At 43.6% G+C, this 21,229-nt stretch overlaps 1 protein-coding gene across 1 annotated transcript; it reads right to left on the reverse strand.

The window, feature by feature from the left end:
* Positions 1 to 8,378: 8,378 nt before the first annotated feature.
* Ptger2 (prostaglandin E receptor 2) lies at positions 8,379 to 21,214 on the reverse strand. The gene is made up of 2 exons (XM_028758625.1): positions 19,522 to 21,214; positions 8,379 to 9,305 (listed from the first exon to the last, which is right to left on the reverse strand). Exons 1-2 carry the CDS (start codon positions 20,356 to 20,358, stop codon positions 9,060 to 9,062), a joined length of 1,083 nt encoding a protein of 360 aa, XP_028614458.1. The 5' UTR covers positions 20,359 to 21,214; the 3' UTR covers positions 8,379 to 9,059.
* Positions 21,215 to 21,229: the final 15 nt, after the last annotated feature.

Below are 21,229 nucleotides of genomic sequence, written 5' to 3' on the forward strand. Positions count from 1 at the left end.
CTATCACATTGTCAGGCTCCCCCTTGGGCTCCTCCTCTCCTGAGCTTTTACATCCCCAGTGGCAGGACTGATCTGCCTTCCCCTCTGCACACAAAGGGAGAAAGAAAAGAGAGGCAGAGAAGGAATTATTTTGAGTTTGTAAGAGATCAATAGTGATTGCACTCTTGATATTATTCATTCATTTATTCACTCAAAACATTTAAGATAACCCAGTCCACAACAAGCCCTATCCTATGCGCTACAATATAAAATAGTATCCTAGGTGCTATTGTGACACCAAAATAGAGATAGGCTAGGCTTATTTCCAGAATGTTTCTATTCCAGAAGTACAGTGAGAAAGAGAGGACTGTGGTAGATCTCTGCCTGGTGGAATCAGTAGAATGTCTCCTGAGCCTGGAATCAGAAACTGGCTTTAATGGTTTGGATTTAAAGACATGAGCTGAGCTAGTTGCTTGACTGAATTATCTTTTCTGGCTATCTGTAAAATAGAGAAAGCATCTTACAGTGCTATTCTGAGGGTTGAGATTCAATATCCACAACACTTAAAGCATAGCATCAAGTCCTTTCTCTCTTGAACTCAGTCAAGTGGCTGTGAGAAGAAAAACACCACACAAACTTAGTTTAGAAACAGTAGTAACTCAATCTCTGGGTGCAACAACTAGAATGCTAATCTTGTAAACCCTTTCAAATCTAAACCCCCCAGTGTCGAATCCCAGGAGTTCACCATAAGCTGGGAAGCACTAGTAGCTACATCTTGCCCTTACACTATCCTTGATCCAAAAGGACCCTCTCTCCCTCCTGCTTCCTCTCTTCCCCTCTCCAACCCAGAAGTTCTGCCTCCTACTCCTCCAGTGATTGGCTCCTTTATTCATTAGGGGATGGTTCACAAAAAGTCCTGAGTTTGTGACTCATTCCTGGTTCCAGACAGCCCCTCCCAGGAGAGCGGAATTAGCATTATAATACAAACAGCACCAGGCCCATCCACAACAGTGCTTGCCTAGACAACAACCTCAGGTGTTGATCTCCAGTACTGAAAAAAAAAATTGTAAAAGGCAAGTGGTGTCTACTTCTTCACTTTCCTTAGTGTTTCAAACTGATGTGTCATGGAAAGACACAAACATCTGAGCTGGCATTTCCTCTCAGAGTAGGAGTTCAACTCCCCCATCTCCATAATAGGTAGTAAAGAGAATAAAGGTCCCTCGTTTATACTTAGACCAGACTCACTCTTTTATCGGAAGACTATTTACATGAGGAGATTTATTTTTACAGGTCAAAGAGTAGCACACCACAGTATGCAGCCCGTAGTGTTCTGGTTACGGTGTCTTTCATTCTCAAATAACACCAGGGCATTCATTTTTAAGAACACAGAAAAATGAACCTGTGTTTGCCAAAGTCGGGGACTTTTTGGCTGGCTTCTCTAAACTCTTTGCAGTGTGGAAATACTGAGACACTCTCATAGAGCTGAAAGATAGTCTCAACTATATCTTCAAAGGCCTGGCTGTACAGCTGTTGTAGTTTTTAAAAGCTGGATTTATCATGCACACCCTTAGAGCTGAGATGAGTATCTGCTAGTTATTTCTAGTAAAGATGTCATTTGATAAGTAGGAGCCAAGGAGTCTCATTTCCAAGGGAGTGTCCATTTATGGGTTATAGCACTGATGTCACATAAGAACTAAGTGGCTGTCATGAAAGACCAGGTTCTATTAATAATCCCATGGGGCCCACCTACTCCCTCCACTAGTGTACAGGGCCAAGCAGGAAAAAAAAAAAAAGGAAAAAAATCAAATACAAAAACAGGTGGTTCACGTGGTTGTAGACAAGACTTTGATCAGAACCATAATCACAGGGGCAACTTGAAGGATGATTTCTGTGCTGGCTTGTTTTATTATTATTATTATTTTATTTTTATTTAATTTATCTTTTTTTAGAATCCATTACCTGCCTCCTTGTTTGCCCTCCCACAGTTCCTCATCCCATTCTTCCTCCTCCCTGTCTCTAAGAGGATGTTCCCCCACCCCCACTGCCAGGACGCTTCACTCCCTGGGGCCTCAAGTCCCTCAAGGGTTAGATGTATCTTCTCTCACTGAGGCCAGACCAGGTAGTCTTCTGCTGTATTCGTGTTGGGGGCTTCAGACCAGCTCTTGTATGCTGCCTGACTGGTGGCTCATTGTCTGAGAGACCTCAGGGGTCAGGTTGGTTGAGACTGCTGGTCTTCCTACTGGGTAGCCCATCTCCTCAGCTTCTTCCAGCCTTTCTCTAATTCAACCACAGGGGTCCCCAGCTTCAGTTCATTGGTTGAGTGTAAGTATCTGCATCTGTCTCAGTCGGCTGCTTGTTGGGCCTCTCAGAGGGCAGCCATGCTAGGCTCCTGTCTGTAAGCACATCATAGCATCGGTAATAGTATCAGGCCTTGGAGCCTCCCCTTGAGATGGATCTCAAGTTGGGCCTGTCACTGGACCTCCTTTCCCTCAGACTCTTCTCCATTTTTGTCCCTGCAGTTATTTTAGATAGGAACAATTCTGGGTCAGAGTTTTTGACTGTGGGATGGCAATTCCATTCCTCTACTTGATGCCCTGTCTTTCTACTGGAGGTGGACTCTACAAGTTCCCTCTCCCTACTGTTGGGCATTTTATCTAAGGTCCCTCCCTTTGAGTCCCAAGAGTCTTTCATCTACCACATCTCTGGTATATTCTAGAGGGTTCCCCCACCTCCCACTTCCCAAGGTTACATACTTCCGTTCATTCTGCTGCCTGTGCTGGCTTGTTTTATGTCAACTTGACACAAGCTAAAGTCATTTGAGAGGAGGGAACCTTAAGAAAATGCCGAAGATTTAGCTGTATAAGATCTGACTATCGGCAGACTTGTAGGGCATTTTCTTAATTATTGATTGATGAGAGAGGTCCCTGCCCATTGTGTGTGGTGCTGTCCCTAGGTTGGTGATCCTCAGCAACAGGCAGAGCAAGCCATGAGGTGCAGCAGCCTTCCATGGCCTCTGCATCAACTCATGCCTCCTGCTTCCTGCCCTGCTTGAGTTTCTGATCTGACTTCCCCCAATTATGAAAGTATAAGCCCAATAAACCTTTTCCTCCTTTACTTGGTTTGGTCCTGATGTTTCATCATAGCAATGGTAACTTTAACTAGGATTCCCTTGATGGCCTCTTCACCTAACTCTGCACACTCAGTTTCCCACTGTGCAAAGTGAGGTGCTCACACTTCTTTCACTTGCTGAGGATTCTAAGGTATGACTTTGTTTCCCAAGAAAACTCAGATAGTATCAGTAGAAACATAATGTTAAAATTAAGCCAGAAGTCCACATATGAAAACTCACTGATAGGGACCTTTTTTTAAAAAAAAAATCTTGGAGTTGGGCTTTGGCCTAGCATATTAGCTGGGTGAGATCTGGAAGAGGTCACCGGGAGGGGAGGTGTTGTGTTTTCAGTCATCCTTTCGTCTCTCTTGGCCCGTTCCCTTTACAGTTACAAATTCCTTTGTATTGCACATATGGACCAATCAGCATTTGGCTCTCTGAAATACCATTGCCATGGTCTGGGATTATTACCTGATAGAAGAACAGGCACAGAATTATTCTAACCATTACCACTTCCAAGGCTCAGAGAGAGAGAGAGGGGGAAGGAGGGAGAGAGAGAGAGAGAGAGAGAGAGAGAGAGAGAGAGAGAGAGAGAGAGAGAGAGAGGAGACAGGTGTGTGATGTCAGAATGAACTCTAAACTGGGCATCTAGAAAAGTACTGATCCTAACCTTAACATTTACCTTATCCAGGTACAGTGCTAAATGTCTTGGAAACTCATTGGCAGATGAATGGTGTCATTGTCATTATAGAGGTGAGAAGACTGGGACTCTGACCAATAAGGTAACTTGTGTTGGGAAAACTCTGGAAGTCTGAAAAAAAAAATCTACAAGATCTACTAGAGTTTGCATGTGCATTGAAGAAAACAAGATGTATATGTAACTGGAGAGAGAGAGAGAGAGAGAGAGAGAGAGAGTGTGTGTGTGTGTGTGTGTGTGTGTGTGTGTGTGTGTATGGTGTGTGAGACAGAGGGAGGAGGGGGGGTAGGGGAGCAGAATACAGTCCATGCCAGGGAAAATACACTCAAGAAGGAGGCTATGTGATGTCATATGCCTGTGACATCAGCATTCTAGAAAGTGGGACAGGAGGACTTGGAGTTAGAGGCCAGCCTGGGCGATGTAATTTGACTGTGTCACAAAAGCGGGGGGAGAGAAAGGGGAGGTGAGTGAAGAAATGAAGAAGGCTGTGGAGCAGGATCAGCCATGGTGGCAGCTGCTCCTGGAAGCTGTACTTTGTTGATTTTTTTCTGTGTTGTTAAAATCTCTGCCCTGCCTGCCCTGCTCTCTAACCTTGTTCTTCATCTTCCCCCACTTTGGAGCTAGATTCTCACTACGTAGCTCAGGCTTCAAATTCAGACTCTTGGCCTTCAGCCTCTCTAGTGCTGGGATTATAGTTGTGTCAGTTTTCCTGATTCTTATTAGTGTTTAGACATTGCTGAATTGCTTCAAATGCTCTTTATATTGGCTCTGTAAACATAGCCAACTTGTGTTTTGGGGGATATGGCCTGCCCCCAGTTAGGTTTTTCTGATCCCAGAGGCCCTTCTCAAAAATAAGACCTAAATTCTAAACCAGTATATAGAGTCTAGGACAAGTAATTTGGAAAGGAGATCTACTGTATTTTATCTTTTTGTGTGTGTAAATGGGGCAGCTCCTTATTTCCCACACTTGCTAAGGAATATCTTTTTGGAGTAGAAGGCAAGAGGCAGAACTGTTCAATGCAAACTGTTGATCTACTCGTGGGGGCTAGTTTCCATTATCCCCTCTAGGCCTAGCATTCTGTGCTTCATGGGTGCACAGCCTGGGGCCTTTTCTGTTGTAGATTACAACTAGGTTTGCCTGATGGAAGGGAGGGGCAGAAGAACTTCTTCTCACCCTGTGGCTTGGCAGTAGCCGTTTCCCCTTTCTGAGTCATGGATCCTATTGGATGGCATCTTCTACATCTCTCACTGGGTTCCAGTAACTGCTCCTCCCTTGTTACTCCAGGCGTAGGAGGTAGAACGGCTTTGAAGGCCTCCTCCAGCATCCCATCACCCTCTGTAAATATTCCTTTTATTAAACATTCCTCTGCTACCCCTGAATGTGTCACCATTTACTACCTGAATCATCACTGCCTTACTTGATTCTGCATAATTTCCATATGTGACATACATGGATAGCAGAGTCAGATTGCTAAGACTGACCTTTAGTGGCACACACACTGCACTGAAAATAAAACCACAATTCAAAAAAGTACACTATTTTCTTTCAAATCAAGTAAGTTAACAGATTAAAATGACTGTGAAAACAGCACTGCCTGACACATGGCCTTCAGCTCTAAGTAAATTGGATTGTAACTAGTGTGAGTGGCTAAAATAATACTCCTTCCTACACCCTTTCAGGCGATCCCAAATGGCTTTTGTTTTGCTTTGTTTTGTCTGCTTTTGAGATTATGTAGCCCTGGTTGGCCTAGAACTCGATATGTAGACCCAGAGGGCTTTAAATCAAGCATTCTCCTACTTCTGCCTCTTGAGTGCTGGGATTAAAGGTATGTGTCACCACACCCATTGATAAAATGGTTTTTAAACTTATCGTAATGCTGTTGAGTGATTGGCTGTATGTCACAAGTGCACTCAGAGAGGACATACAATGGAAAGGAATGAACTTTGCTAATCCTTCCAACTGAGAAGCACCAGGCTCATGATCCTTCAAGAAGAAATGTTCATCTGCAGAGGGCAATGCATCTCTGTGAGTAGCCCAAGTAGGAGCCCTGCCCAAGTCTGGAAAACCATTAGATTTGGCTTAAGCTAAGTGAAATAAACAACCTTGTCCCAAGTGAGAGCTAATTGTTCTCCTCTGCCTTTCAAAGTTAAGTTATCAAATTCTAAGCCAGAGTGGGTTGTTTTTCTTAGTCCAAGTCCAAATCAGAGCTGTCTTGACTCTAGCATAAGGTCAATCCCTCTGCAAAGTGCACTGACATTAGGGAGGAGAACGTTGAAGTTTAACAAGCGATGCTGAACATGGGGTGGTATGGTTTGGCCTCCAATGCCAGCTTGGGTGGTTTGGGGATGAAAGTTTATAGTTTATAGCACATGGGGCTGGCTGTAGAGTAGGTGGTGTGGGTTCTATGGTTGGAGGTTTCTGGAGCATGGGCTGTTCAGTGGTTGTCTTGGTTCTAAAGTTCTCGACATTCATGTCTTCTATGGACTTGACAGCAAACTTGGCTCTCTATCAGATCCCTAGAGAGCCAGGGTTCCAATCCAACAGCAGCACTTTCCAAATCTCTCTTGGAAGGGCGACTGGGTTTGCACTGAATCATCTAGAAACAGCCTAGCACAGAACAGACAACTGGGTTCCATTCCAGGGCACGTTAACTTAGGGTTGGCATTCTCAGGTGAATATTCACTTACCATTTTTCTCCCTTTTCACACCAACAACAGTTGGAAGCAAAAAACACAATCAGGTTCTCTTTTCTCAAACTCAACCCTGTGATATGTAAGGTGTTTCTCTCATCTACCTGGAAAATGCAACTAAAACAGGCACAGCTGATGGGACAGGGTCTATAAGGAGGAAATTGTTATATACCTTCCAGGTATTACTTTTATCTAAATTGCTTTTGAAATGTCATGAACAATAGGCGATTGTTAGAGGGAGTTTTGACATTCAGTTTCTTCTACGTATAAATTGGTGCAAATGAAGCAACAGAATGTAGTCATCAACATACAAGGAACAGAAGCACATAAGAAAATGGAGTTTTAAAGCCTGACTAGTTCTTAAATAGTGGTTAAACAGAATTGAGGAAATGGCTCAGTGGTTACGGTCCTTTTGTGAAAACTTGAGGACCAGAGTTTGCATGTCCAATATCCACATAATCGCTGGTAGACAGAGACAAAGGACCTCCAGAACAAGCTGGCTAGCTAGACTCATCATGTTGGTGATCTCTTCATTTGATTGAAAGATACTGTCTGAAAGAATAAAGTAGAAGATCCGTAAACCTGGGGCCTTTATAAACACACACACACACTCGTATGCATATACACACATTCATGCATGGAAAAAAATGTGCATACCATGCTTAAAGTTGCCATAATAATGGAAACAAACAAACAAACAAACAAACAAACAATTTAAGCAGCTTAAGTTCTGATACTGTGTGCTCCCAGGTGTATCATTTTGTTTCCAAAAGTACGATGTCCATTTAAAAACCTTCTCAGTTGTTCTCAATAGGTGTGGGGCACAGTGTGGTGGGGTGAGAGACTGTAGTTAATATTTTTTTCATTCTGAGATTTTACAAAGACATCTGATAAAAGGAATCAAAATTCTAGATGCAAACTAACCAGAATTTTCTGCTTAAGGATCATACCATGGGTCTCACTATCCCCCTGAGTGTAATTTCTTGGCATGAAACACTGGGTGGAGAGGGGGGTACTTATTTATACCTGTCTAAATCTTAGTTAAAATTAAACTCTGTCTGATATGCTTAAACTTATACAAACACTGATCATTTATTATTCTTTTAAAAGAAAAAGCTGATTTGATTCACATAATTTGTATCAGAGATGCTTAGTTACTTGGAGTCTTTCTAAATGATAACTAATTATAAAAAAACAGCTCTGGGTAAACATGAAACTTGAGAAACAACTAAATTTAAAAAATTAACAGCCATCCTACAATTTTATCTGCCCTCAGATAAAATGGTTATATTCTAATGACCATGTCAGAAGACTGAAAACTGATAACAAAACTCTCTTTGAATATCAAAAACTCCACTGGATATTTTAAAAGTTTAACTTATACCAATTGCACATTTTAAAAGCCTGTCAAAAATTAATTTGATCTTTATTTTTACTTTCATTTTACGTAAAAGACACCATGTCTACACTAACTGCAAGCTGTCCTTGAGGAGTGAGAGCATTGAAGACATCCACTTTTTTGTTTTATATAGTTCAGTTTGTAGCATTTCAGATGTGTTTACACCATAACTCTGACTAAACGTACACACTGAATTACTTTAATGCTGAGTTTACACCATGCCAAACGTTTGGAAATGTATTAAGATATGACTCACAGTTACGTGATTTCTTCTGTAGTATGTATCAAAATATCTTCTCTCAAAAATACAGACAAAAGAGTTTGGCATCGCGCAATCAAACATCTTACAAAGTGGGTCTGTGTGTTAGTTATGTTCCTAGTATAAACACCAGAAGAATTCTAGTATACCTGAAGAATAGACTTGAATTTTCAGAGTTTGATCCTAAAATCTGACCTCAGATACAACTGTGAAAAATCCTCCTCTACAAAAAACTGAAGACTAATTAGAATTGATTTTTTTTTTATTATTTCTTTGTAAGAGGCAAATTTCTGAAGTTTCCTTCAGTAGCCTCCTCACAATAGACAAGACAGAATAAATAATCTGACAATATGACAGAGCTCATAAAGGGTGGGCATCCTTTCAAGGGTGGCACAGTAGTGATTGGAGAGGACTCTCACATGAACATGCACAGTAAAAGGGGCCAGTGACTTTCAACTTCATGGTCCAAATAAAGAGTCCATTAAGCAATCACGAGACAGCAACTTGTCTGTTCTGGTTGCTTCATTGCTTGGACGAATTGACTTCCTAGAGAATGAGTTTCATTTAGTCTGACTGCATTTATAACGGCAGTGGCATCAAAATGAAAACAGGAGGCAGTAACCACGTAGCGTTTTAAAACAAATTGCAAAACCACATGCTTTGTCATTCAACAGGAAAGCTTAAATCAACTGGATAGTAAATGTAGCCAGTTGTCCTTCAAAGGCCACATAATGTGAACTTTGTACATCCCCTGACACTTTCCACAAAGGGCCCTGTCATCAAATCTGAAGCCCAAGCCACCTCATAAAGTCTGCTTCATTTGCTTTCTCAGAGCACGGCCATTTTGTTTATATTCCAGCCCTTTATGTTTCTCCAAAGAAGCCATTTAAAGGCTTTTGCAGGGCTTCCCTCATGAAGCACATCCTCACAACTGTCCACAAAGGTCAGTCTGTTTACTGGCACTGGACTGGGTAGAACAGGAAGTTCGCTGAGCTTCTTGTGTTCTCAGTGAAGTCCGACAACAGAGGACTGAGCGCATTAGTCTCAGGACCGGTGGCCTAAGGATGGCAAAGACCCAAGGATCAATTATAGAGTTAACTGATAAAAATCGAAGAGCTTGGAGGTCCCACTTTTCCTTCAGGGAAGAGGTTTCATCCATATAAGCAAAGATCTGGAAGAGGCAGAGAGAAAATGTTGTTAGGTCTATATTGTGAACAAGCCGGCTTAGATTCTGTGTTAAGTTTCTTGAGATTAAGCCTTGTTTTGTGTGGTAGTGGCAGTGAAAGGATGGGTGGCAAAAAATCTCCTACACAAATCATTACATCATCATTTTCCCATGAACTTAAAGAAAGCATGCATGTTAAGGTTACCATTAACGTTAGTGTCACACAAAACTTTCAGTCTTGTCATTGGTAATGTAGGGAGATGGTGTCTAGAATAGAATCTATTTTCCCCTCAGATGGTCTCATTATATAGTCCAAACTGTCCTCAAACACATGATCTGCCTAGAACTCCCCCCACCCACTCCAGATAGGATTATAGGTGTGAGCCATTGTGCCTTGCCGAATAGAATATTTTAATAATATCAGCAGTGATAGTATTAGTAGCTACTATTTACCTGATATGTGTGTTGTGAAATGTACCACGTCCTAATGGGAAGTGTAACAGATGAGGAAGTAAGTTCTGGGAATGTTAAGAACTTTTAACATTCCCAAATACCTGACCTGATGATTCTGCAAGAGAGCAACAGAGCACATCAGTTGGAGGACTGGCTCTGAGTCTGCAGCATTGGGGCTTGAATTTAACTCTGTGTAACTTTGGTATCATGGACAAAAAAAAAAACCTGTGAGTGCATAAAAAGGTGATATCATACCTACTTCAATGCATTAGCTCTTCAATAATGCGCATGTAATCTGTGTTCTACAAAATAAGTGAGTTCTGACCTCATTTCACCAGTGAGAACACAGCTGCAGCAAAGACTCAGGGAACTTGTCATGGACCTAAGGCTGATTTGTGGTCTAGTAAGAGCATACGTCCAAGATTTCTGACACTAGTACAGTGCTCACTTGGTGTTATGTCCAGGTCAGAATTACAGCACGGCCTTTCGGAATGATGTCCTAAACTCTGGGAGGTGAATGTATTATATATCCTTATGTAGATCAGCATTTTCAAACTAGTATTGGTGCTCTCATCTGACTCAATGAAGCGATTTGGACAGAACTGACAGAGAACAGTACGTCCTTGGAAGCCATGATTCTTCATTCCAGCCTACAGAAAGGAGTCCAAACGTGGATCACACCACATCATTTAACTAACACACTTATTCTTAATGCTCCAGGGACCTTCTGACACAGTCTGTGACTTAGGGACACCATCTACTTCTTCCCCAACACTCTTTTCCCAAAATAATCTCTTCCCTTTACCCTGGTACTCCCTCCACAGCATCTGGGAACTGGATGTACTAAACAAATTGTAGGGAGAGAGAAAGGCAGTCATCTTTGGGTTGCTTATGTTAAGACAATAGCAGAAAGGTTTGGCAGCCAGAGGTGTTTATGCCAGAGAATCTTGGCATAATGAGTGGAGAAAAGAGTTGGCAGATGAGTAAGGAAAAAGAAGAATTGACCATGGGCTTTCCAGAGCTCAGAGAAAAGAGTTAGGTGGGGCTGTGCAATGCAATGCATTGGGGCCATAGTCTTCTAGTCTGTTACATTACTTTGGATGCAAAATGTTCAGTATGATATATACAAGAGGGGAGTTTGGGGCAGGGGAGAAATTCAGTAATAGTGTACATAATTCTGAGAGATTAAAATACACCACACACACACACACACACACACACACTGCATGCACAGATAATAGCACTCTGTTGTGGAAAAGCTCATAGCTGTCTCCGATCTAGTTTAGCAGGGTACACAGTAATGCTGAGTTGAGCATGCAAGGCAAGCACCGTGGACAGGGTTCAGCATCTCCCAGCTCCACCCATGAAGATCAGGCAGGTCTGCAGCATGGAGTAACCTACAACATCGTTTCTGATCCTGTTAGAGTGTGACAGGGTAATGAGAAGTGAGAGCCGGTTTAAAGATGGAGACGCTCTATGCTGTCTCTTTTCATTTTTATCCACTATGGTAGGTAAGTTTTAGAACTGCCTAAAATATGCATTTCAGAGGGTAACCAATACTCTGTAGGAGATGATTCCATTCTTTTGCATTCAGAAGAGAGATTGACTTCAGACATCTTTAACACTCTAGGCTTTTGATGTGAGCTTTGCCTTCTGCCTCTCCTTCAGTTTTTTATTTCTGACTGAAATTTCCACATTTGCTCTTGTGCATTCTGGATTCAATGTTATTTTAAGTTGCATTGAATTCCATCTAATGCAAAAACATAGCATTTTAGCACTTTCAAGTGCACAATTTAGTGCCACTAAGTACGTTCAATTTTCATGTAAATGTATTATAATTTTTCTATACTATGATATTCTATGATGTGTTTTTCTTTCCCTTGCTTGAACTTAGGACCTCATTTATGCTTGGCATGCATTCTACCACTGAGCTATACTCCCAACCCTATTATGAGGTTTAGATATCTAAAAGTCTGTGGCTGAGGAGAGACCACTCCTTCTTGGAATGACTAATTATTGCAACCAACAAAGGGCTCAATAGGGACTATGTCTTTGCTATACGAATTACTAACCAGTCCTGAAACCTACCTCATCTACAGAGCCCATAATCCATAGTAATGTTCTCCTTCTTAATGATCCAGGGTTCTGTTACCAGTCAACTAAGGACTGCCCTGTAGCTGACAGCCTGCCACAATTATATAAGTTTGCCAATCCTAATTCTTTTACCTTGACATACCTTTCCTGCAGAAACCCTAATAAAGGCCACAGTTCGGATCTCATCATGCCCCCTGCCTCTTCTGCATCCTGACAGATGCACTGGCCTTGGCTGGATTTCTCTCAAATCTCGTCTTGGAAATGCTCTTGACTGACCTGAACATGAAAAAGTACCCATCACCATCACCTGCCTCCAAACTGAAAGTGTGAACCTCTGTGCAGGTGAACTTCCTCCTTCCCTAGAGCTGACCCTCGGTTTTTAACAAACAGCTGACATATGGGAAACACAGGAATTACTGAGTGATATATTGGAGACGTTCTAAAGTTCAAATTCAGGGGTTGCTGGGAACACATGAGCTTTCTGGCATTCGCTACCAATATACTTGCTGTGAGAAAATTACCAGGTGCTATTCTAATGTGCCGAGGGAGCTAACTGCTTGAGCCCCACTCCTGACAACAGGGTTTTGCAAAGACTACAGAGCTGAGACACAGATGGGAATCTTTTGTTTAAGCCGTATCCACCGAGGTAGGCATCCATGGAAAGCTTCATCTTGGCAGTTGCCAGGGACTGTTATTTAAACTACTTTCCTATCTTTTATCTGATACAAAGTAGCTTCAGAATCTTAGCGTGAATGAGCACTTTACTGGGTTCAGCTGTGAAATCCCCAGGGGAGACTTAATACATTCAGTTGCATTTCTTCTTTGACTTATTCAGTCTTGGCTAAGGCATAGGCTTTGGAGGCTTAACACCTCCCCCCAGGAGTGCAGACCCCTTTCAGAGAGGAGGAAGCCTAGGTTTAAAAGACTAGTTACTTTGTGTATGGAGTCAGACTGCTGTGGTGGGGCTCCAGCTTCGATGCCAGTCCCCAGACAGTACCTGACACCTCCATAGAAAGCCTTCGATGCCAAAGCTTCATGTGAGATTCAGAAGTGACTACTTGGACACAAAGTATGCAGACACTTCTGTAGAAGGGTTTGATGACAGCCTGTGGCTCCCGCTCCTCTGTTTAGAGATGGAAAACCTGTGACTTTTTTTTTTCCATCAATACTTCCCATCAGCTAACTCGCAGGCAGCACTTGCTGAGTTCTTCTACCTTCTGAATGACACTGTGGTGTCCTAGCTGCAGGCTTTGCACAATTAAATTAAAAAAAATTTTTTTTGGTTGTGGTATGGGGGTGGGGCCATGCTTTATAGAAATCTTTTCTCTCCAAACATGTTTATGGTCCATGGAAACTGAAGTCTACTTTACATCATAAGAACAACTGGGACATCAATATGGCTGCTGTGGTGGGGCTCCAGCTTCGAGTGTGATTGTGACCTTGGCACTGTGCATCTGGGAACTGAAATGAAGACCAGGTGCTAAAGTCTAGAGATCTGAGGAAATGATGGGCAGTATGATCTGTCCACCCGGGGTCCTCTAATGTCCTAGTCTGCACGTGGCTTTTGGAGTGATCCATGTGAGAGGCTAGGAGGGAGTTAGACAGACCTCTGATAGGTAGACAGATAGGAAAAGGAGTTGCAAATAGATAGTAAGTAAGGTTGGCAAACTTCCAGCTTTTTCTTCATAAACCCGACTGAAGACAAAGGCTAAACACACCTCTTTCCCCCCACCAGTTACACATGCACATGCATACCCTGACGGACCAGACAGACAAGTACAAGGCTGGATCAAGACATATTTTCCCCAAACTTGTAGACCTACCAGCTCCCCTGTCTTTGTTCAAACTGAGCAACACTAAATTAGGGCAGGAAGACCCCTTACAGACCCTTAAACCCAGCCTTCAGGGACAGGTGGGGCTTCAGCTTTCCTAGTTCCCCTGTGCTGTTCAGAGGGCCTTTCTCTCTGTGTATTGGCTTTATGTGTATACTTCCTTGCCCCTAAGAAAAGCCTTTCTTCACCTGCTGATTCTGTCTGCTGGGTCTAAGGCTTTTCCCTGGTTCTCCCTGCTACACTGGAGATTTTTCCTGCCTTCAGTTTCCTGATTGACAGAGAAAACAAGCTCAGTCACGGCCCAGAAAGTACCACATGAACTATCCATGGAGCAGAAATCAACACCCCTTGTCCATAGGAAGTTTCAGTCTTCCCTAAGTTCTCTTTCCATTTTTCAGGCCCTATTCATCATACGCATGTCCCAATTTCAGAATACTTAACTCTGTTTTCAATTTATGGAACAATTTTAGGGAGCAAAATGCTGTGAGAAAAGTGTAGCTAAGTGAAGCCCAGTGATGGGCATTGAGATGCAGTAGACTTAGGCTTGAGATCTGGATGAGGACTGATGGTCAGACACTCAAAACAGGGGACAGGAGAGGCCAAGCAAGTAGAACAAGTTGTAGATTAACTGGGGTTAAGCCTCTACCTGGAAAAAGATCTGTTGACTGCATTCCTGAATCATGGTGTCTACTTGTTTTTAAGTTCATACTGTGAAGGGCTATTGATTGTTTTGTTTGTTTGTTTGTTTGTTGAACTGGAGCCCTGGCCTGAAACAACAGTGAGGACCATTTAACTGAAGGTGTAGTTATAAAGCTCAGATTCGGTGTTGGGAAACAGATGGTGCTTCATGCATACCGCATATTAAAAACCATCATATCTGTGTTTATACTTACAGGCACCACTGCACATTAGCAAACTGGTGAGGTAAAAGATACCAATTGAAACTACCCACACAGGGGAATGTTTTCTTAAAAGGAAATGTGTTTAAATGTTCCCACGGATTGTCGAACACCTCACTAATGATGTCTCAGTGACAAAGGCATTCCAGCTGCTCACAAGCATTCACTTCTATGTCATCACAGTAAGTTCTCTGTGGGCACCCAGAGATGTATAGGTATCTCTTTTATCACTACCTGAGCTTCTTTTGTTTTTATTTTTTGAGATAAGGTTTCTCTGTATAACCCTGGATGTCCTGGAACTAGCTCTGTAGAACAGCTGGCCTTGAGCTCAGAGATCCACCTACTTTTACCTCCTGAGTTGCTGGGGTTAGAGGTATGAGCTATCACAGACTGGCTTTTTTGTTTTTTACTCACTACCTGAAATTTTATAGCTCATATCCTCGTGATTGCTTAATTTCATATGAGACTTTCACCACCCATTTACATGGCACTTTACACAAGGAATAGCAGGAATGAATGGGAGGCTACAGGATTGTTTGCTTCAGTGTTTTCTATAGTGTAAAGATCGGATTTCCACTAATCAGATTTACTTAGAAATTCTAACCACGGAGAATTTGTGAAGATGAAGATATTTTTGGAGTGAGCCAATGGTAGGCTCTTGGAGTTTCAGAACTGAATAAAAGGCATAAGCCCTTTATCCTAATGGCATGTGGAGAGCCATTTAAACGGATCAGAAGCCAGCCACAGTTAGCCGAGTGCTGAGAGAGTGAGTGGATGTGGGTGGGAAATGGAGGCAGGAGCAGGACCTGAGATGAGGCTGGAGGATCATCGATTCCTGTGTTCTGCTCCTTTTCTGGAAGAAAAAGAGTTTCCACTTATCACTGAGGAATGATGGCAATAACTGATTGACATGAGGAGTTGTTCCTTTATCCGGTACTGATTTAGTGAACAAACAGTTTGGACTCTGTTGCTGGTCTCACACATGATTTCATCCTGGGCAGTCAAAGTAATACCATTTCCTAGACATCACATTGTTGTTGTTGTTGTTGTTGTTGTTGTTTTTTCGAGACAGGGTTTCTCTGTGTAGCCCTGGCTGTCCTGGAACTCACTCTTTAGACCAGGCTGGCCTGGAACTCAGAAATACGCCTGCCTCTGCCTCCCAAGTGCCGGGATTAAAGTCGTGCACCACCACCGCCCGGCAACATCACATTTTTTTTAATAACTAAAGAAATGTCTTATGGGTTTTGTGTAAGGGATAATCTGATTGTATCTTGATTTAGACTAGTATTTACACTAGAAATCTCCTAAAATCTCAGTCCCAGGCTTGCATGTCAGAGGACTGAAGGAAAGTGGAACATGATTGAATTAACATGGAGAAAAAAGTCCCTGCTGATTTATTTTTAAAGCTAATAAGTTGGAATAAAGAGACAAGGTGGTCCAAATATTTATAATACTGTCAACATTCTTTTTGTGAAACCATGGCTGGATTTCCTCCCATGTTTCCCTTGAAATGAGGACTTTCTTCTGGACATTATTGCTACTAATACATGATAATGGTCTCAGGGCTTCAGACTTCCTGTCCCAGCTCTACTACGCCCTCACCTCAGACCCTGAGTCTTTTGGATGTAACAGTAATGATACATGAGGCTGAACTTGACTTCATTTTAGGATTTTAGGGTACTGGGCATTTTTTCCATTTTGAGAGTTTTATTTCCTGAATTTGGGTGGTCCTAGACTGACATCCTAGAAGGAAGAAACAATTCTACCCTGTTCATAACCTGGGACGATGACTGCTGATTCTAGATTCTAGATTTCCCAAGTCCCAGCTTCCTCTACTGCCAGACAGCTGCAGAGGTGGCTGCGGTGCCAGCAGCTGTGGCCGTGTATGCTTCTCCTTGCTGTCTAGAGGTCTGACTCACTTTCAGGAACACAGAGAACAGTTCTTGCTATTCTGAATAAAAATTTGGAGGAAAAAGATGGGTTGCTGCTATGTTTGAGAATATGAGAAAAATAGTTAGGTAGAATATCTGGGCAAGTATTTTACATGAATAACTTTTGTTTTATTATTGATACTATTCTGGTAGATTGAGTTAAATAAATATGTAATTAAAATAAATTTTGTTGGTTTCATTTTTAGCATGCATGGCCTCAAGAAACATTCCATATGTATCTCATGTCTGTGGTGTGCATTGACTGTATGTTGCTGGTGCTAAAGAAATCAAGTGCCTGACTGCATCTGTGAGCCTCACCCTCCTTCCTGTGCAAAGGATTCTTACTCAAGCGGGAGATCTGCACTGGCCACGTTTAGTGTGGCTCAAGTAGGGTCAAAGGACTTGGGAGGGAATCCCTCTTGGGGCATATGTTTGGAAATAACAGAATGTGTGAAAGTTAGCTTTGAGTTTTGAACTGTCACATCATCCCTGCAGTAATGTATCAGAATAGCTCAGTAGTCCATAACGCTTAACATGGTATGGGATGGAAAGATAACATAGTATCAAAGTAAAAGTTGTCAAAGGGCACAGTTGATTTTCTTAGGAGAGATACCGTGATGCTTCAGTTTGATGCTGCACCTCCTGGATTATCTGTAGTTGTGTAGCTGTGATGTCATGGTGCTCTCCAAGGCAAGCCAGGGTATCGGCCTTCTACTATACTCATATTGGGATTCTCTCTGCTCATAAGGAATCTCTGTCATGGGCTTTGCAGAAGCAAACCTAGAGCAGCACAGCTTGCTGATAGTGTCGATTCTAAGGGATGGTTTGGTGTAGAATCCATTTAAAACTTTCTCTGTGTGCCCCTCCCCCTACCATCCACAAAAAGAAACTGAACAAGAACAGCACTTCAAAGCAAGCTCGACTTCCTTATCCTTTCTAAGAGAATTTTGGTGCAAAGTCCTTTCTTTTGGCAATTCTGGGGCCATCTCTGGTCTGATATTAAAAAGAGGAGGATACCAAGAAAACCCACAAAATGAACAATCTGGGTTCTCTGGGGCTCACAGCCACTGAATGGACAACCAGGAGCTGGCATGGAACTGACTTAGGTCCTTTGCATATAAGTTACTCTCCTGTAGTTTGGTTTTCTTGTGGGACTCCTAACAGTGGGAGCAGGGGCTGACTCTCTCCTCCCAGGTTGCCTCATCTGGACTTAAGACAAGGGGAGGTGCCTATTCTTACTGCAACTTGATATGTATGCTGTGTTGTTGATATCCATGGGGGAGGCCTGCCCTTTTCTGAAGAAAAACAGAGGAGGAAGGTTGAGAGGGGGAGAGAGGGGAAGAGACTAGGAGCAGATGGGGAGGGGAAACTGTAAAGAGGTGGGTATGGAGGAGGGGGAACTGTAAAGAGGTGGGTATGGGGGGCAATGATTGACCCTTCATGATTAAAGGCAACACTTACAAGAGCACAGGTGAACTGTTGAAAGTCACAGGTTTTACTTTTTAAAATATAGCTTACCAAGTTTGCCAGCTGACGAGGAGCCATTTTTCTGCCTACTGGCCTCTTTTCAGTGGATTAGGAATGGAGAAACAATTCTTTCTATAAGAGTTTGGACCAGCATGGAGCCTATTCTCAGGCTATGTAAGTAACTCATGGTATTTTTATACATTTACTCACAAATAACAGATAATATTCTTAGAGCAGATATCCTAGTTCCCAGCAGCCTAAGATAGACACATTGTAGAATGGTTGAAGTCTACTGTTTAGTGAGACTAGGAGTGCTGTCTTTTATAGATAATGGTCAGGATCCTAGCCCCGCCCCCAAGAGCTAACATGGCCCCAAACATAAAGCACTCTACCCATAAAACAAAAGCATAGGAGCTATGTTCTTTTTAAATCACAATATTCCAGAACACAAACTCTCCTTCTGGAGTATCTATGGAGATGCCAGCTTCCATGGTCTAATTCATTACTTAAGAGGGCAGTGTGACCAGCTCCATCTTATTCCCCACTAAGTATAACTTACCTGTTCAGACCGTCTGCTGTGACAGAGGAGAGAGACAAGTGTGAGGGCAATGGGGAGCAGAGCATAGAAAACACAGCTGAGAAGGGGAGTCCCTTGGGGGCAGGGTTCTTATCTGCTTCCCTTTCTCCCTGAGGATGAATAAATGTCACCAATCAGAAGCATCCATGAGAAACAGAAGAACTATTTCTACAGCTTCTACATGTCAGATTTTGACTAGCCACTGTTCGCATCATCCTTTCCCAAATCTCCCTTCTATGGCTCTTCGGAAGAGACCAGAAGGCTCCAACTTTGGCTCTGCATCCACATTAGGCTTTATCAGCTCAGGATTTATTTCAGAACTCACTGTCAATGCTGCCTCTAACTGGGTAACATCCATATTTCCATCCTGGCCCTGCCTTAGTCCCCAGGCAGCCTTTTTCCTCTTCCCTGAGATGTTCCAGCTGTTACTGCAGTTATCTTTGTCCTCATGAAGTGCCAAGCTACAGAATGAGAGTACCTATGTGTACTCCTGACAGGGACATCAAGAGACTATTTTGTAACTTAATGTTCCTAAAGTCAAGTGAAAGAGGCTGTAAACTTCTACACCAAGCATCCTCTGAATGCTGTGGGTTGACAACTAGATTTTACTCGGGAGAAATGAAAGCACCAAGGGACTGACTTTAAAGATAGCAAAGTGGGCCCTAGTTATCAGATTATAATGTAGACAACAGTCCTGTCTTGGAAGGGACCCCCTCCTCTTCAGTTACTAACCCAGGGAAGGGACCTAGTAGAAGGTTCTTAGAAGTGCTAAAGTAGCAACATTCATATGCAAAGACAGGAGGACGAAGGAAGGAAGGAAGTGGGTAAGGTGAAAAGAAAAGGGGAAGGCAATCGACCTTTGTCAATTAGGACATTTCCCACCCAGGCTGTCAGTGTTTGCCTGGAGGTGGAAAGGGTGGGGTGAGAGGAATTTGAGCGGGCTGCCGGCTGCTGGGCTGTGTATCTTACTGTGAAAGGCAAGGAGCATATGGCGAAGGTGATGGTCATAATGGCCAGGAGAATGAGGTGGTCCGTCTCCTCTGCCATCGAAGTCCTTTCCCCTCTCCTGCGAGATCCAGGGCCTCTTAGGCTACTGCCTGACAATCCGCTTCTTCTGCTCCGACGGTGCATGCGAATGAGATTGAGGATGACGCTGATGTTGCAGGCGAGTACAGCCACGATGAGCAGCAGGAGCATCGTGGCATACAGCTGAAGGTATGCAGTCCTCCCGTGCTGGATAAAGCACCACGTCCCAGGACAGTACTGGACATACTCCCCGTAGTTGAGCAGCGGCAGGGAACAGAAGAGCAAGGAGACTCCATAGATGGCAGGCAGCACCGCCAGACCCCCGCGGCGCGAGAAGTGGCGCCTGTAGAAGTAAGGATGCCCAATGGAGAGGTAGCGTTCCAGGGCCATGGCGAAGAGCATGAGCATCGTGGCCAGACTAAAGAAGGTCATAGTGAAAGCGAAATAGGTACACGCGCGGCTTTCGGGAGCCAGGGCCACAAGGGTCTGGTTTCTCGAATACGAAGCCAGCACCACCGGGCTGATGAGGCAGGTCCCCAGCAGGTCGGTGAACACCAGTTCTGTTACCAGCACGTGGAACAAAGAGATAGAGGTCTTGCTGCCGGCGCTACACCCGGTGTCCCCACGCCAGCGGCGCGCCAACAGGGCCAGTGCGATGAGGTTCCCCAGAACCCCGGCTGAGAACATCACCGAGCTGATGGCTGGGCTTTCCCCTGAACAGAGCCACTGACGACTCTTGCAGTCCTCCACGTGCCTGGAGTTATTGGGAGAATTGTCCATGGTGGAGGGCGTGGAGGAGAGACGATCTCTCCTCCAGGCAGGTACCAGACAGTAGCAGGGTCTGATGGCCCCAGTGTTCCAAGACAGAGCAGGGAAAAGGGGAGGGACCGAAATCCGGAGCTCCCTTCCGGCCCCCAACTCGCACCAAGGGCAGACTTACTTGGGTCTCCTGCCTGTGCGCACAGTGCACAGTGACCTCTTTACTACAATATCCGGTAGCTCTCAATGCTCCTGTGCCTCACCTGCCCTAGCCAGGGCTGGTAGCTAGAGTATAGAGGAGGAGCTGCTCCCTCCAGCGCCTTCCGGGGGGCAAGTCCCGTACTGGCATCCAGGCAAGCAATTTAGATTGCTTGCGAGTTGTTGCGGAGGGGCCAGGCGGGGCAGAGATACGCTGGCTGGGCTCTAGAAGAGACAGGGGCGGTCCCAGCACTCGCCCAGAGTTGGCTCACAAAGTCTTCCTTTCCCGCGGGGTACATGGGTTGGAAGTTAAAGTGCCTCTGACTTCAGCTCTGAAGCCTTTAGCCCTAGCAGAAGGCTGGGAACCAGCGCAGAGTAAACGAGACTGGGGTAACAGGAACTCACTAAACTGAGGTTAAGAGAGTCCAGCCCTGTGAGATGTGGAGGAAAGAGGCACAAAGACATCAAGACAACTTGAAGTAAGAATATGAGAGATTGTTGTTTTCCTTAAAAAAAAAAAATCCAGAAAGATACCCAACAAAAGTGAGAGAAGAACTGAAAAGCAAGCCATCTAAGGAATAGAACCATGCACACCACAGAGTGGCCTTTGTCTTCCTATAACAAATAACGACTTAAGCAATCATAAGAAAACAAAACAGGAACCGTTTTTGTACTCCTCTAGAGTCAAGTCTGT

Source organism: Grammomys surdaster, unplaced genomic scaffold (assembly GCF_004785775.1).
Source record: "Grammomys surdaster isolate TR1022 unplaced genomic scaffold, NIH_TR_1.0 126198, whole genome shotgun sequence".
Lineage (NCBI taxonomy): Eukaryota > Metazoa > Chordata > Mammalia > Rodentia > Muridae > Grammomys > Grammomys surdaster.

Bases quoted from the DNA above. Each gene is read 5' to 3' on its own strand.
- Ptger2 (XM_028758625.1), bottom strand. From the start codon at position 20,358: ATGGACAATTCTCCCAATAACTCCAGGCACGTGGAGGACTGCAAGAGT. The intron at 9,306-19,521 runs GTAAGATACACA...TGCCTCTTCCAG, and splicing joins TATGCTCCTTGCCTTTCACA to ATCTTTGCTTATATGGATGA.